Source organism: Ciconia boyciana, chromosome 3 (genome assembly GCF_034638445.1).
Source record: "Ciconia boyciana chromosome 3, ASM3463844v1, whole genome shotgun sequence".
Taxonomy (NCBI): domain Eukaryota; kingdom Metazoa; phylum Chordata; class Aves; order Ciconiiformes; family Ciconiidae; genus Ciconia; species Ciconia boyciana.
Genome location: NC_132936.1, coordinates 83,621,362 through 83,639,881, shown reverse-complemented (window position 1 = coordinate 83,639,881; position 18,520 = coordinate 83,621,362). Strand labels below are relative to the sequence as shown.

General features: G+C 35.4%; 1 protein-coding gene across 8 annotated transcripts in view; it reads left to right on the top strand.

Annotated features, from left to right (window-relative positions):
- Window positions 1-18,520, top strand: part of SIPA1L2 (signal induced proliferation associated 1 like 2) — a 120,480-nt gene that overhangs the window by 19,592 nt on the left and 82,368 nt on the right. For all 8 annotated transcript variants that reach the window (XM_072856354.1, XM_072856353.1, XM_072856356.1 and 5 more), the window contains one exon: window positions 12,353-14,059. In XM_072856354.1, coding sequence (XP_072712455.1) covers window positions 12,595-14,059 — 1,465 coding nt within the window. In that variant the 5' untranslated portion in view covers window positions 12,353-12,594. The remainder of the gene's footprint in view (window positions 1-12,352; window positions 14,060-18,520) is intronic.

The window sequence follows — 18,520 nt, the reverse complement described above, 5'->3', positions numbered from 1 at the left end:
TATTTTTCATCCTTCCTAACAGTGTTATTTCTTATTAGTGTGTTCAGAGAGCTATTTAAAGGTAAATTACTGATTATTAAATTACTGAGTATTTCAGTAAGTCATCTTAAAGCAAGACTTCTTTTTCCAAAATTTTTGCCTTTTGGCCTTTTATCATAAAGCAGTGAAGTTAGGAAGATGATAGCATGCTTATGATAGCTTGTAGCTATCATCTCATGTGTCACCCCATAGGAATTTTTTTTCAGAATCCAAAGAGAGAGATAAGACTGAGAGTAGCATGGGTGGAGGGGGCAAAGAAGTAAGATTCCTGAATTGTTAAAAACTTATTTTTAGGGTTGTAGCTTTTTAAAGGCTAGTTTACTCCATTGTCATCATGCTAAGAATCAAGAAAGGCTTGTAGACATTTTCTTTAATGTCTCTCTAACAGGAAGGAATACAACATTGAATCTGCATTCCTTAACCCAGTCATGATGACGACTTCGGAAAATGCATATATAGGACGAGAAGTCTTCTTTTCAATTTAGGAAAATAAAGTCTTCCTGATCTGGCTCAGAATTTTTGAAAGATGTGTTTCCACACTATAATTTTGAAGACAGTTATTTTCTTCCTGTTTAAAATGAAAATATATAGCTTATTTTCTTAGTAGGACAGTTCCAGAAAGTTCTCTGACATGTGCTTTAACTTAAACTAAAGGCAAAACTGTAGAGCAATGATTAAGCTATCTTATTGGGGTTTTTTGTTTTGGGTTTTTTTTGAGGGGGGAGCAGAAAGAAATGTTCCATAGAGTTTACATAAAACTTTAACCAAAATTATTTTCCGTTATGACCCTTTTAAGTCTCATTGATAACAAGTTTTTAGCTTGACAGCAATTTAATTCTAGATGAGATATCAAATGATCACTGAATAGATGGTAATGACTTTTATTGCTATAAAGTTGCACTGAATTTTAGCGGACTGCTGAAAAATGAAGAACAATATTCTGCTAGCAACTCTCTCACTCCAGCTACTGTTCTTCTGTTTATGTCTAGAATTATGTGAAAAGGTTTTATTAATCAAAAAAGAACTGTGGCTCTACAAAGCTGTAGAAGAACCAGCCTATAGGTTGGCTGTCTCAGAGAGGTGGTTGTTTGCCCAAGCTGTATTGTTCAGTGCCAGGTGGTCCAGGCTCAATTGCATGTGCTTGGAAATGTCCTGTGGACACAAGTTACTAAGTTATTTGGTAACTACCAAGATATTTAATGTATTTTGTTAATATTATGAAACCTGCTTTCCAATTTTACATTGTAAAATTAAGAACAAAATTGTTTAATCTAGTAAGACTATATGAATTAAGTGTATTATGGTCACCATAGATTTCAATGTATTTTATTTCTATACGGAATTTCTGCTCTTTTGATTCAGAGAGAAATGATAGAAAAAAGTGAAATCTCTGTTCTCAGAAAATAACTTCTTTAAAAGATCTTGATGTGCAGTGACATGAAATAATACTTTAGAGCTCTAAAGTGATGCAAAATTACATGAGAAGTTACTTGCTGACATCTGAAACGGCAGAACCCCAGTCAGTTTGAAAGATTCAGAAAACTGGCCAGTAATATTTCAGTTTATGCTACCTCACAGTTCATGCCAGTTAATAAAGAACCAAGGTCAAACTAAAACAGTTTCCTTAAAAAAACAATGACGATAAAGGCTAATGTTTCCTTTTTCTTTAAAACTTATTTTACTTTAATTAACCACTTCCTTCATTACTACTAAAAATAATTCAGAACTATGACATCAGAGCCATTCTACTGCCAAATGACTTGCCATAAAACTTATTTTCTGTTTTACTTTCTTGAAAACATAAGAAAGAGAAGCAAAGCTAGCATTTCTATTTTTTCCATAAAATGTGCCTCTGTACTCCTTTCCTACTGAATAGTTTAGATGTCTTCCACACTAGGATGTTTTGAGTTTTTGAACACTCCATCTGTTGTCATAGACAGTGTTCATTTTTTTATTAATTAGTGGGAGAGCATGTTCTTTTAGTTTTTTTCATTGTTGTGAACTTTTATGATAGGTGAGATTATTAAAATTCTCCTTTGCTTTAACAGTGGAGTGGACTTAAGCTCTTTTTTTTCCCCCTAGAAATGAACTAACTTGAACTTCTAAAACTGCATTTATCCGCTTTGTGATTCCCTCTTTGCCCAGAGGCTGTAAAGTGTTAGAAAAAGTGGTGTTAGCTGCAGCACCTCAGTTCCTAAAGAGTATGTAAGTGAGTGTCTACAGTTGCATTTAGTAATTACAGACTATTTTCATCCATCCTGGAGGAATGCAGCAGGTCAGGATGGCACAAAGACAGGACTTTTAACAGGAGCCGCACTCTGAAAAATTTTGAGAAACACTGTGTTCGTTATTGTAAATACTCACTTGGTAAGAACTAGGTAATAGCTGTATGAAGCTGTAGAACAGCGGGCTGTCTCAGAGGTGCTTTTTGCCCAAACTGTATTGTTCAGTGCCAGGTGATGTTTGGAAATGTCAGGTGAATGCAGTAGGTCTAGCAGAAGAAGGGAAGGGAATCACCACACTACTTCTGCGCATTTAATTGGGAAACTGTAGAATGTTTCAGGAATCACTGGATGATGCTGCATATATGCAGAGAGGCTGTATAGTGCATTTGTGACTTGCCTAGTCACATGAGAGGGTAGGAGCTGGAGTATGACCCTCTGCTGTCACAGGCCTACAGCCTGTCTATAGGAATTCTCTAGAGCATCACCAAAATAGTGTTTTTCTGGAATAATATTTTTTCTCAAAAGAAGCTGGGACAATTAACTTTGAGCCTTTCTAATAGATACAGAAATTGGAGTCCTGTGGTAGACCAACTTGAGTATCATCAGATAGCATTATTACAGGAAAACTCACAAAGAACATGAACGTGTCTTTGATATTGGGGGGGAAATATGAGGACAAATCTAAACAAAATCTATGTTTAGCAAAGTTCCTCAAATCTTATTTTAATCATTGCAATTTTCTCTCAAAAATCTACATACAACAGGAAATGGGATAAAATAGAATGTGTAACAAAATAGTGTAATTTTGTAGGCACTGAGTATTAATGTCATATCCAGATGTTCTGTGGTACCCAAAGTTTTATACAGTTGATAGATAACCTTTGAGAGGTTATCTGTGAAATATATTCTTGTACATATGCCTTAAATGCAAAAATCTGATTATTTTGAGCGAGCAAGGTCTGCTGCAAGTAAGTATATGGAGACCTGTAGGATGACATACCCATTTCTCATGAACATAAGCAGAACAAAAGTTCAACCTTGTCTCAGTGATCACTTACAGTCCTTACGGTTTATACCATTGAATCCGCTTTGGAATGTCTGTTTCCATTGGGCACTAACAGTCTTATTGATGCTAATTTGTCAAAACAGAAGATTTTTTTGAATGGAGTAGGGAATTTGTTTCTCAAACTCAAGCTGTTGTGTCCCCACGATCGAAATCCATGCACCCTCTTTGGTTCTCTTTCATCGATGGATGTACTGGGTGTGTCTTTTGCTTTAAGGAGGCTCACTCTTTCTACAGAAAATTAGATGCCCTTAAAAGTCCATATGCAGTATGGCTCATGACGCATTGGAGAGAGTATTTCTGGTGGAAGTAGTATTAATATTGTTCTAGTGCTAAGTGTTTTGCTGTTTGGAGGAATTTGGCGATCTCTGGAGATGGTGTCCAATGCATGGGTTTGTGAGCTCATACCATGGAATCCAAGTGCATGCTTAGGACAATGCAAATAGTCTGACCTCTCCAATGTGAACATGGCAGGCTTAATCTCTGCTCCTGCCTGAAGCAGCATTTTACTATGAAACACAGTTATAATAGAAACATATAAAAGAACTTTCTTGTTCTGGCTAAAAATTGTTTAAGTACATTTCAAAAAAGTACGTTTCAAAAGCGCTCTTGAGTACTGTGTCAGAATCTGAAACCTGCTTCATGGAATAGGCAGCCTCAGCTGTTTAATAGATTTATTGTTTTCTCTTTTCACTGAGTGAATGAAAAAGCTTTGCTTTGGGCCTTACTGTAGTAGACTTACAAAAAATGGAATTGCCTCTTATAAATTTTTGTGGCATATTGACTCTGAAAAGTCAAAGCTTGCAATCTTGTTCTCCCTTACTGAACAATTTCTCCTCTTCCAGTACTTGACTCCTTACTCAACTTCAGTGCAGCCTTTGAACTTCCAAACTTCTACCTCCAAATGTGAAATAACAGTCAAAATGTTAGCACATCTCTCCTTTCGTATCAACCTTTAATTAAAAACCATTTCTTCAGATACCCCAGGAGGCGCCAACTCTGATCATCTTAATTTTTTTTTTAGAATAATCGAAAGCAATTGTATGCAATATGTGAAAACAGCCTTACACACATATCCCAAAAAAGGTTTGAGATAATTTCTTGAGAAAATACAGTGCTAACACATTCAGTCAGAAATTTATCTAAACATATTTTTGTTACAAATCACCCTCTGTTCCTGAAGTTTTAAATTTTTGTAGAATGATAAGTATAGATAATTATGTTATTTAACTACTACTAATTTTTCTATTGCATCATTCCATCTGTAGCAATTTGTTATATATTGTAAGAGCAAGAATTCTTACAGTGTTACTTGTTTTTTTTATGAAATGGACAAGACATTTCTTAATATTCTGTGTGTTGTTGCCCCCCCCACCTGGTTTTCTCTATGCCTGCTCTTGGGCAGAGTGCTTTTCCATTGGAATTTCAATAACCATTTTGTGCGCTGAGCTAGAATTATAACAAAAAAGATAATTCTTGATGTGACTAATTCTGGGAGAAGGTAGGCTATGTTCTTTTCATTGTTTTAAAATAAGGAAGTACACTTCCATTATTTCTTCTAAACTGCTGAGTTGCTTTTTGTTTCTGCCAGTATTTTATAAGAACTACATAAAAACTTAGCATTCTTAGTATTTGTTAATGAGTATTAACAACTTGAAGGTAGAAAGTTTTAGTTTTGAAATGAAACACATGTAGTATGTTCCTTTCCCAACATACAATATGAATATTCTCCTTTCTGTGTAATCTTCCGCTAGTTGGTTTACAGATGCTGAATTTCTTTCGAGTGGTATCCCAATGCATACAATTGACTGTCAAAAGCTCATTTCTGTGTGACGGGTTATTCAGCAACTACTGACTTTCCTTTTGGATTATGCAAATGATTGCTTAGAGTCAGTACATGGTAGTCCTTTTCCTTGTGTTTGAATGATGTGAATGGGGTGCACAAGTCCTGTCTTTCTAAGCTTTGCCTCTGAAAGTGAGTTGGTACACTTGTTTACCAACTGGATTATCATAGTATTTAGCATCCCATACAGTGGGGTCATCGTATGAGGATCCTGTAGGAACAGGACAAAGAATTAGTCCCTGCCTTGGGGATTATACAATTTAAATGAGAATACATGCATTCAAGCAGCAAGGGGCAATTCAAGAATCAGTGGCCATATGACAATTTCTGAGCCTGTAGACAGTACTGTTTCTATTGAGGATTCAGAGGGTGTCCTACTTGCTTGAGAAGACCACTGAAAATGACTTTTTTGTTATTTTTGAGTGGAACTTGCTTCAATGCAATGTTTCAGTATTATAATTGAAAGTGAATCATCTTTACTCTTCCAGAATAATTCATGCTCTGTCTAATTGGTCTCTTCTCCCAAATATCAAGCCATAGGGCAGGAGGAAATGGCCTCAAGTTGCATGAGGGGAGGTTTAGATTGGATATTAGGACAAATTTCTTCACCGAAAGGGTTGTCAAGCATTGGACCAGGCTGCCCAGGGAAGTGGTGGAGTCACCATCTCTGGAGGTATTTAGAAGATGTGTAGATGTGGTGCTTAGGGACATAGTTTAGTGATGGACTTGGCAGTGCTAGGTTAACAGTTGGACTTGATGATCTTAAAGGTCTTTTCCAACCTAAACGATTCTATGATTCTATAATCTGAACTCTCTTACTAAATAGGTTCTACTAGCTGAGGAAAAGTACATGTCATGCAAACAGATTTTAACTCCCTACTTTGTAAGCTCTTGAACTACACTGAATTTATAAAGTATTATACAAAATTTACTTCTGTTTATCCGCTGACTGATATTTCTTTGTATGAATCTTGTTTATGACATACCTGTATCACTATGTGTTGAAGACTCTTCATTCTCAAAGATGAAACTGGAATTAAAATTCTGTATTATTGGTATTTTAAGCATAAATATGTTTACAAGGAAATTGTAATTACTATGAAATGTTGGAGGCACAGAGATAAGTACATCTAAATACTTTAAGGTAGGGAAATGTCTTAGAGTCATCAACTCTGCCATACTTCTTTCTGCCCTGAAGAGATAATGTGCATGCATGTAAATTATGTTCTCTATGTCATTTTAGCCTCCCTGTAGAAAACAGATTTAATGCTCAATAAGTAGGGTTCTTTTTTGTTATCCTGCCCTTTGACACCTAGATTCATGAATGGAAAGAATGAAAGGAAACAAAGACAGTTTGGATTCTGTTTATTTAAAATTTTTACTGATACAAGAACTTGACTAACAGGTATATAGCTTCTATTTGCAATTAGTGAAGACTGCCAAAAAATGGTATTGGTTAATAATAATCTATGAGGAGTTTGTTGGCCCCCCCCCTCCCCCTTTTTTTTTTCCTCTCTCATGGGATAAGAAGTGGTCAGTGCTTGCAGATGTTTTTTTTTAACCCTTTCCTGGAAAAATTCCTTGGTGTAAGAATTTCATGTTAAGAAGTTTCCTTTTTACCTCATTAACTGCATTATGTTGTAGGCTTTACTGTATTTTGTTAGGTTCCATAATTTCAGCTAAAAATAACTGAACTGAATTGGAAGAGTACAAATGAAAGATTCTCAGTGTGTGTGTCAGTGGTACTTTTGCTATTGATTTCAACATAATTGTGATTTCACTCTGCTACTTTACATGGTTCAACCTGAACAAGATATAACTTCAATTCCAGTTTCTTAGTTAAACTCCGCATAGGCTGCATAATTGAACTGTTTATAATAGAGCTGTAAGAATAGGAAGATATCCAGTTTGTTCTGGAAATCAAATTAGCCTTAATGCATTTCAGTGTCAAAACTTGTGCTAATGGAACAATAGAATATTGGTATTAATATTCTAAGAAAATACAGTGCTAAAACACACAGTCACTAATTTATCTAAACATATTTTTTAGTAACAGAAGGAGATTTCTAACAGAAAGTTTAAAATCAGTGACAGTAATGCTATAGTCAGTAATAACTATATAAAACATTGATATTCACTGAGAGATAACCTAGGTTGCTTGATGAAAACTTTGAACAGCATTTTTTAATGAAATAAAGCATGAACTGCGATACAATGTGTAGGAGCAAGTATTCAGGGAAAGTAATAGAAGATATGCTAAAGAGAAGCTGCGAAACTTTGTGATAGCTATTCTTTGGTATAATGAGTTACACCAAAGAAAGTATATATTTTGTAACTGCTTTTTTAGTTCTTTTTAACAAATGGCTGTAGTATATTAAAAAACCAAACAAACAATTAATAGTAGTGAGTTTAGTATTTAGTAGTTGGAAAGTGTGATTTATTAAATTATTTTCTCTGGAAAAACCAAGATGACAGGTGGGAGATCTTGACCATAAGACAAACAGAAGTCTAACATTTTTGACGGGTCTGTTTTTTACTGTTAGATCTTCTACAGTTATTCCTGTAGATGATGATGAGATTTTTCTCAGCATGTGAATGAAGGACAGCAGTTATGATTGGAGGTGTCTCTTTCTTAAAAATAAAACACTTTTCATTGAACAGTACCAAACAGCTGTGGAATTCAAAGTTCCATTCTAAAGATCCATTGCTGCAAAATTACACGTTGCATCTCTGTCTCAATATTTACGTATAACCACCATTTTCTTTGTTAGAGAAGGGAAACGTATTTGAAGAACAGAGTATCATTTTTAATTTTTTTTTACTCCAAATTTTGTACCAGTCCCAAACTAGTGCAATTCCACTGTTTTGATAAGAAATGTGATGGTCTTACACCAGCACTGAGAATCATGTAGGCTGTTGTCACTCTTATTTATAGCTCCTTCCTCCCAACCCCCAAATCATCTAAGCTGTTGTATGATTGTTGGTGGATTATTCTGTAGATACCTTTCTGTAACTATGTCATTTCAACAAATAATTCTTTTCAGTTTCTACTCTTGCATTTCTCTCACAGGCAAAGACTGTAAATGTGAAGAAATACAGCACAACTAAGGAAGTGTGCAACAAATATTCACTACACAGCAGCTCATATGTATTTCCATTAGACAAATGAGGGGCTTCCCATCCTTCTTCTGCCTCTTCTCTACGTCTGCATATTAATCAAGTATCTGAAATATGCATATGACAAGTAACCATTTATACTGTAGTAGTTATAGCTTTAATTGTAAATTTGATGTATAATAATTTGAATCATTTTTTTCATGAGCTGTGCTCATAATTTGTTCATTGTATTATTTCCAATCCATTTTCCACAGCTGCAATCTGAATAAGTGGCTCAATTATAGTTAGTGTTATCCTTTAATATTCACTGTGCCTCATGGAAAACTTTGAAAGAAATATTCTATTTCAAGACAATTATGCTTAAATATCATGGTTTTCTAAAGACACTTGCATGAAAACAAATGCATGAAGAACTCATTTTCCTCTTCCATATTCCTGTCTGCAGTAATAATTCTCCCACGTGACATCATAATCAACTGTTGTATCATATATCACAGTTCAGTGTGACCAAATTTTCTGGTTTGGACACACAAATAAGTAGCATGGGTTGAAAACCAGGCATGGTCCTCATTTTGCTTCTGAAAATTGGATAGTTCTGAATTGGGAATAATTAAGAAATAAATGCTGTTAATAGATATACTGAGAATATGTAAATCTAAAAGCATTTGCTAATGTAGTCTGTTTTTAAAAATAAGCAAACTGAAACAAGTTTGAACGGGCTTTAAAACCCTTTTTTGTATGATTTTCTTCTTTTTCAAAAATTAGTTACCTTTTTTCTAGTGGCAACCTTAGTTTTAGGAAATAATACCTTGTGACAGATTTGTTCAGTGGGTTATATCTGGTCCAAAACCTGTGAAAATACAGGCAGCTTATGAACAGTGTTTGTTTCTCCTTTGCACTGTTCTTTTTCACTGCACTTAAAAGTATGGGCCTGAAAGCAGAATTTTCTTGCAGACTTTGGATTCCCATAAAGTAGCCATTGTGTAACTGCTACTCTGCTGTACTGTCAAAATACATAACACTTCTGCCATACTATGTGTTTCTTCTGAAGAGTGGAAACTAACCAGACTCTGAGCACACAGAACATGCTGTGTAGAATCAATTGAATGCAAATTAAATGTCTGATCTTCAGCTTTTGGCATATTATTGCTGCCTATACTCCTATTTTATCAAATTGCACTTCCCATTTTTTAAGATTAGTAGAGCTTGGGAGTCATGGTTTATAGAATTGTCATCTTGATAAATAGTAGAGATGAATGCTTTCATCCAAATTATGCATTCTTTTTAGGATGATAACATTACATAATAATAGGGGCAGATTTCCAAAGCCTTGATCAACAAAATGATCACAGAAAGGCTTCTTAAATAATTCATTTCCATCTATCAAGGCTGACACGAGGCAGTGTTACCAAACAGCCTCCTTTTGACAGGATAGTCCAATAGTACAGTTCTTATTCATTGCTCTGCTACTGGCACAGGAACATTTGCGGGCATGTATCCAGGTCCACAGGAAACTTGGAATCATTCCATGTTAAAGAACTGTAACTGTGGCTAACAAACCAGCTGCTGTATTGAGCTCAGAAGGAAGTCTTTGTAGCTGTGTGGAAGGAACTTAAGTTATTTGCATAGCATCCAGCAGCCTTAGTGGGAAGGGTTGGTAGGCATCCAGCTTTTCTTTTCTGACCATATCTGTCAATGATTCCATGCTTAAAAGCTAGGATAAGACGAAAAGTGAGAGAAGTGAAGAACTTGACCGAAAGGACTGTACAGGTCTGAAGAGAAGGGTACTCATGATCATATTGACAGCATTCTTTGTAGAAGTAATAGTTTATTAAATTCAGCAAACAAAATTGGTTTAAAATAAATAGTATCAACATCTATAGGGGAATATTTGTGAGTTGCTAAATTCTTAGTACAGAGAGAGAAAAACCTTAAAGAACCACAAATACAGAAGAATATAGTGCTATCCATCAGCATAGGTCAGCTGTCAACCAAAACATGCTGTTGTACCGAGTTACAGAAATTTACAGGAATGGGCAATACCAAAACACACACATTTATATTAAAAACAGGTGGATTTTGTCAATTAGGCCAATGTCAGAATTTTTTAAAAAATATATACCTTAAGTATACTGCATCACATCTTCAAATATTAATATTTCCAATAAAATGTCAATCTACAGTTCCAAAACAGGCATTTCTTTGGTCTTCTGTCACACCAGCTTTACAGTGTAAAGAAAAATAATTCTATCTTTAAATACTACATTTGCAATGTACCTTTGTTTTAAAATACTCAGGCCATACTTCATCAAGTATTTAAGCTAACACCACCACAAAAAAAAAAAGTCTTTCTTTCCTGTGGCTTTCAGGCTCTCTCCTGCCTTCCACAGATACAGCTGTTTGTGAGGCCAAACGGTAAATCACATTGTGGATTTGGATTGAAAATAAATGAGGTGGTAGTGTGCACTTGTTTGTTTAAAAATCCTACAGGCTACTTTTGAAATACTGTTTCTCTGAACATGTCGGTTATTTAAACAACCTCTTGGACTCCTGTAAGGAACCAAAAACTTTGTTTTAATTGACATTATTGGCCATCAAACAGGAGTTCTGAGGAATTTGTATGTAGTGAAAGTAAGATGCAATGTTATATTGTTATTGTTATCCATTCCTAGTAGCAGTCACATAGAAATCATGTCAATCATGATGCTACTGTAACTCTAACTTGTGTTTATTAACCCATTTTGGTAGAAGAGTCCTAAAGTTTGCTATATCAAACACAACTTTGTGTTGATTTCTGACAAGCAGAAAAAATAATCTGTCAAGTTTTAATGGATATTATTCCTTTGCCCCCCTGCCTCACGCCTTTTTTTTTTTTGAGAATTTTTATGACATTAAATGTAGGTGAAAAAAACATTTATCTTCTGAGCTCCTCTTACTACCTCATATCTTCACTGAAATAAGGGGAGAATTCATATTCCAGGCTAATTTGACCTGGCCTTTTTTTTAAAACTCTGGTAAATACATATGCTTATTTGCAGCTTCTTAAAACATCATTATGTTGATGTTTTTGTTCAAGGGACAAAAGCTGAAAAGGAAGTACATAACATGCTGTCTTGTCTCATTTTAGTCTAGTTTTATGCAGTGGGTTAAAGGATGAGCTCTGCCTGCAAATGAATCTTCACAGCATGAGTCTTGGTCATTCTTAAGACCATTAAAGCCATTGAAGAATATTTTTATATCCTAACAATTCCGATTTTGTAAGCAAATTAAGACTTATCAATAGGGCTACTATCTTTTCTTATTTGTGGAAGACAGCAGACGTGTTCTGTAGCACAGTAACTGAGTTAACAGTCTAGGTTTCCAACCAGAGGAATATAATGTAACAGAAACAACTATAACTGTTTTACACAGCTATATAATAGTTTACACTCCAAAGAAAGGAATGTAAGTAAATCTCCCTTTGGGAGGGGAGAGGGGAAAAAAAGGCAAAATACATTTATTCACTGAATTAATCATAGTGGAGAGATTACTTACCTTTAAAATATTCCTTTAAATGGGACAAAACACTTTTCTTTGTCTAAGAGTCTATCAGTTTCATATATTTTGCTTACACTTTCTACTAGTCTTGCCCCAGTAACTCCTGTGTATTTTCAAGCAAACTTGAAAAAGGTATCTTAGACATGGCTGTGTTCTTTCATGTTATGTAAAAAACCCTAGTGATTAGACAGAGAGTAGGCATCTAAGTTACTATCAGCATTGAAGGAAACACAGAGAGAATTGTATGTGGCTATTCTGCTTGGCAGGACCTGCTATTCAGTGTGCGTGTACTGGTTAGCCCATGAGAAATATGCAGGTTCAAACTGCTCGCATCCTGTGGGCATCATATGGGGAACTGGGATTATTGCATTTGTTGGGTTTTAAGGAGGCAGAGGATAGAAAACCATACAAAGCAAGTCTCATTAGTTCCAGTTTCATGGGGTGTTGTGTATATACAAGCAACATTGGAAGCTCACTGTTATTGACTATAAACATTTTAATACACTTTCTCCTTTTTTTTATGAACAGATAAAAGAAACTTTTCTGGATTAATACTGAACTGAATGCATCTGAACTGAAGGAAATGTTTTAAGATTGCTCTCCTGACAGAAGCTGTACAAAAATTGTACACTGAGGTTTCTGCTTGCACTTCTGGGAAGACTGTGACTGTATTTTTATATTGCAGTTTATTGGCCCATAAAAGATGATGTAATAACAAAAGTAACAGTAAATTTACGCAATAGTAGTGGTTCCCCTCCCACTGACTGGACATGAGTGATCAAAGGTCTTTGCAAGAAGATAAGCACAAAGTTAGCAGAACTTCCTCAAAGTTCAGGGAGTCTTCAAGAAGCATGCAATCTGATGATTATTTTGCTAGAAAACTTAAAGCTTTGAATGGTAGCATGGGTCCTCCTGTTTCTTCAAATGCGTCTAGCAAAACTGAAAATAATCAAACAAACGGTACACCAGCTGTGCCTAAAATGGGTGTTCGAGCAAGGGTATCTGAATGGCCTCCTAAAAAGGATTGCTCTAAAGAGCTGAGTAAAGCTGCTTGGGAAAACAGACCTCCAACCAGTTATGAAAGTGTTGGCTCAGTACTTCCAAATGGACAAAATGACCAAAGTGATGGACAGCAAGAAGAGCTAGAATTGGAATTTACGGAGGGAAAATATTCGATTGGAGATCTTTTTGTTCATTCCCCTCAAAGGGGACTTCATCCCATAAGACAAAGAAGCAACAGTGATGTGACAATAAGTGATATTGATGCTGAAGATGTGTTAGACCAGAATGCTGTTAACCCAAATACTGGAGCAGCTCTTCATAGAGAATATGGCAGTACCTCTTCAATTGATCGACAAGGCTTGTCTGGAGAAAATTTTTTTGCAATGCTAAGAGGATATCGAGTGGAAAATTTTGAACATAAAACCCTTGCTCCATTTGGATTTTCTGAGTTTTTCCACTGTGATCCTACAATTTCTCCAAGTCTACATGCTGCTGCGCAGATTTCCAGGGGAGAATTTGTCAGGATTTCTGGCTTGGATTATATGGATAGTGCCCTACTTATTGGTCGAGACAGGGAGAAATCTTTCAAGAGGAGACTAAAATCAGAAGCAGTAGAAACATCTCTGTTTAGAAAATTGCGAACAGTTAAAAGTGAGCATGAAACTTTCAAGTTTTCATCTGATCTGGATGATAGACTTGACAGAAATGTTCGTTCTTGGAACTGTCAGAAATGTTTTGCACATTATGATGTTCAGAGCGTTTTGTTTAACATAAATGAAGCAATGGCTACCAGAGTAAATGTAGGAAAAAGAAAAAATATAACCACTGGGGCTTCAGCTGCGTCACAAACTCAGATGCCAGCAGGCCAAACGGGAAACTGTGAATCTCCTTTGGGAAGCAAAGAGGACCTCAATTCAAAAGAGAATTTAGATGCTGATGAGGGTGATGGGAAGAGTAATGATTTAGTATTGAGTTGCCCTTACTTCAGGAACGAAACTGGTGGGGAAGGAGATAGACGGATTGCACTTTCTAGGGCAAATTCAGCATCTTTTTCTTCAGGTGAAAGTTGTTCTTTTGAGTCCTCTCTGAGTTCCCATTGCACAAATGCTGGTGTTTCAGTACTGGAAGTACCAAGAGAAAATCAGTCCATTCACAGAGAGAAAGTGAAGCGTTACATCATAGAACACATTGATCTTGGAGCATATTATTACCGCAAGTTCTTCTATGGAAAAGGTAAATTTTTCTAATGCAACTGTTCTGAGATATTCATGCATTAGATTTAAGTTGCTTAGTAAAGATTATTTTTTTTCCTCCTTCTTCTGTGTAGAGAGACCTAAGCATTACAGGGGATCCTGAAACTCTTTACTAAAATTAAGCCTGTTATTCTTGCTCTCCCAGGGGGATATTCAATAACCAGTGGCTTATGTATAAAGTTATGCAATACTTGTGTAAGTTCACTAAGTGTGGGGTCATTTAAATTAGTATGTAAACTAACTTCTCTGAACCAAACTTTCTCAGTGGGCAGGAAGAAAAGAAGACATGTATATCCAGTAAATGCATTGGAAATACTGATACTCAGAGTGGAAATCATTATTTCCTAAACTGTGCCTCCAAAAGAGAAGGTTTTGTTAGTGAGGCTTGACTCCTTTCTTCTAGATTCTGCTGTCTTAAAGTATCTCTTGGGGTCTTTCATACTGTATGCACATATACATACTCCTTAAACAGAGAGCTTCTGATGATACTTACTTTTTCAGCTTAAAGAAGGTTGTTTTATGCCTTTCTCCTAGCCTTTTACCCTATTCTTTTAGGATACGTTCACACTGCGAAGTGCCAGGGTACTCTTCTCAGCAGAGTAATTATCTTGGCTTGAATAGTTAGTCAGATAAACTGTTTTCACTTTGTGATCTACTTTGGCTGTCTATATTCAGTACTGCATTGTACAATGTGTGTGAAATCTCTGTTTTTGTGGGGAGAAACCCAAAATACCTGTCTCTGTCCTTTCTGTATTATGAATTACAGCTCAGTCTTTTTGCTGTTATTAAAAGAAAATAAAAAAACCCCCTGCTTCTGTCCTTAAAAGACTGTTACTGCCCGAGTCTTCCTGAAATCATACTTCCTCTGCTTTCTATGTTTGAATAGCAGGAAATAAGCACTGTACTGTACTCCTTCCTCCAGTGACCCTTTGCAAGGGACTTGAAAGAGGATCCAGTACAGTGCTTGTTTTCACAATATGGTAGACACCTAGAACATATTGGCTGTAAAAACACTGTATTTAAAAGGCAAGGAAGAAAAGAATCTTGATCTGCCATGGAAGAGGCAGAAAAAGATCCATCGCTAAGCAAGGAACGGGTGGTAAATTCAGAGGTTCAAAATGGCTTTTAAGCTAGGCAGGTTGTAAAGGATCAAAAAGCATTGAGGGAGTAAGAATGGAAGAGAGGGAAGGGAAACTTGTAACAAAAGGGTGGCATATTTTTTGTGGGGCAGAGAGAAGAAAGGATTGGCATAGATGGAAATGAAAGGAAGATTGTCAATGGACAAAGGTTGTGGCAGGATAGGAAAAAAAAAAAAGACAAGGATTAAGCCAAATGAGAGGACTTGTTTATGAAATGTCTTTATCATGGATGAGTTACAGGTTCTGAAGGGCTGAACATTTTTTTGTGAAGAAAAATCTTGTCAGAAAGATTAAAAAAAGAAAATACAAAGAGTACTCAAAAAACTTTTAAATAATATACTATAAATAAACCTAATGACCTTTCTGGAAAGTTGATGTGAACTTAATTAGTTTTAATTAACTTCTGTTCTGGTATTATGTGTATATGCTCTCTTGACTAGAAGTAAAGTATGTTTATTTTAAAATAGTATTTAAAAGTTAAGAAATAGTATCTGAGAGTTTTATCCCACATAGTATGATACTAGAAAACTTGAATTGTTTTTGTCCTTGTTACTAATTGTTCTGTAGGTAGAGTTCTTCAAAAGTAAATATGTGATGCATTTAATATCCAGTAATAAATTGTTACCCTCTCACCTTTACAATGATATATAAGCCATGCCCTGTTCCACATTAACTTTCTATAGAGCTGTAACAGAAGCTACATGAGAGACGTGTATTGGATGGCTCTTATGAGACAGGTAGCAAGTCAGGGCAAACATGTTGATGGAACTAAAAACTTAATTTTCAGTACCTATTATCTCAAGGGATCAAGCATCTAAGGAATCTCTAGATTACTTCCAGCTGAACACAGTTCTCACCTAAGCAAAGTTTATTGTGGATGGAGGAAATAAAACAGGCATTTTGCCTTGGGCACCAAAATGTCTTGCTGCTGTGCAGATCACCCGTATAAGAAAAAGTGACATTTAGTATGCATACTAAGTCTTACTTGGTGCTGTTCCATGACAGTGAGCTCTCCTAGCTGGTTGTTCATTGAATTGTAGATTTAATAACACAGTTGAATTTAGCAAAATAATTGTGGAAGGATGAAATAAAAATTTAGCAAACAATAGTCACTTGTATATAGAGACATATGTAATGCCACCGATTTTCTTTGCCTTTAACAAGACATCTATGAAAAAGAAATAACTTTCTGAATATTTGATTTAGTTCACAGTTTTTTAATTGGCACTTGTCAGAGTACAAGTTTTATTTCTGTTTTAAGATGTATGGAAGAAACACCCTGGCATGTGTAGCACTAATTATTCCATTCCCTTTCAAGAAATGAGAGAATTTGGAATTCAGTGTCTTCTGAAATGAGCTGTAGTTTTATACTGCATATTTATAAGCTTTGTAACGATTGTTAAAATCAAATCCAACACGACTGATGTAAAATATGTTAATGTTTATGGAAAATATCTTCTCAGTTTTCAGTTAAGGTTTGTAAAAGCTGGAATATTTTATTTTATCTCATGGTTTTGATTTATTAATGGTGTCCTTTAGTGAACTATATTTTTATGGGATAAAAGGGGATGAGAAGGGAAAAAAAGCTATGTTGATTTTTGAAAAGGATAATTGAAATATGCTTTTATTGTCATTGATTTGTCCTTTTACCCTTGTGTAGTTATCCTCATAATACCTTGAGACTTGACTATTACTGCCATGCTTTTTATTTGAGGGATGCTTGCAACCATTTCTTAATATGTTATTGTATCTATCTGCTGATATGAAACTGAAAAAATGTCCTAGAAGAAATGTACAGGCTTAGCAAGCTTTTGGTATTAACTCAGTTTTGTATAAGTAAGACTTTTGTATTAGAAGTTGACAATTATTCCTCAAAATGAAAAAGTAAAAAATGAGGAATATTTTACCATCTCTCTTTAAACAGCCAGAAAATAGCACTTATTTTCTTCTCTTCTCTCCAGTCAATACTTTTAAATCAACATAAATACATTTAAATGAGCTTAATGAGTTTGTACTTTATGAGATTAAAAAGAAAGCGCCTTGACTTAAAAACGGTTTCCCTAAATCCCAGAATGTCAGTAGCCATGCTATGCTTTAATTTACATCAGCTTCTTTAATTCCCATTCTTGAAACTGTTTTATCTATTTTATTTTTAATGTACATAAATAACGTCTTTGGTTTTGTGTCTTTCATATTGTACAAGAAATAAGCAGACACCTGCCAAGCTTACGTTTTTCTGCTCAGTAATACTGCAACCAAGAAATCTAGTAACTGTGTAATACCTTTTTCTAGATTTACATCAAAATGAAAGGCTATAGAAACCCTAACTGAGAAGTCTACCTTTTGTCAAAGCCTGAATATGCAGCTGTGGGGAGTTCTAATGTTGTTGAAAGTGTTTGGCCTCTGAATGGAAATCCCCCCCCCAAAAAAAAAAAAATAAAAAAAAATCCTGTTCCATTTGGTGAACTTGCCCATTAAGACTGAAATTTTTAATTTAACACTGGAAAATCCATGAGGTACAATTTATCCATGCAGGTAGAATGCTCAGGCTGGGAAAGGAATGTAGTTGGTAAGCATGAGCGAATAATTTAATGTCTGTGCCCCTTTGATCCCAGGTGTTCCTTCCAAGAAAAGGATTGCTAGTTGTAATGTGCTGATACTGTCCATTTTCCCTCTGCTGGGTGATGGACTGTAACCACCAACATACTTTATAGACAGATTTTTGAAAGGCTACTGGAAACTTAATTTAAACTTGATTTGACAAATCAGACTGTCATTTATGTAGAGATAACTTTATCTTTTTGTATCCATTCTGAGAGTATGGATGACTTCTCAGTGAAAGACATTTTGCGAAACTTCCTTACACATTTTTATAAATACATAGCAAAAAAAAAAAAAAACAACCCTAACCTATCAAACTGGCTCAAAAATGCTAGCAAAGCGTTTTTTAATCCAGACAATCTTAAAAGGAGAAATTAGTCTATTACTTAATTGCTATTTAAAATATGGAATTATAGCATCAATTGGATTGGAAGACATTTCTGGAAGTCATCCAGTCTAAATCCCTGTTTAAAGCTGCCTTTAAAGGTAGGTTCTGAATAGGTTGCTCAGAACCTATTCCTCTTCAGCTGTCCCTTTAGCTTTTGACCATCTCTAAGGATGGAGATTTCACTAACTCTCCTGGCAACCCTTTCCTGTGTTTGATTCCCCTCAATGAGGAGCTGCATCTTGTGATGGTTGCATCTTGGCCTTTCTCTCTGTATGTTGGACAAGAGTCTGGCTCTCCCTTCTCTGTAACTCCC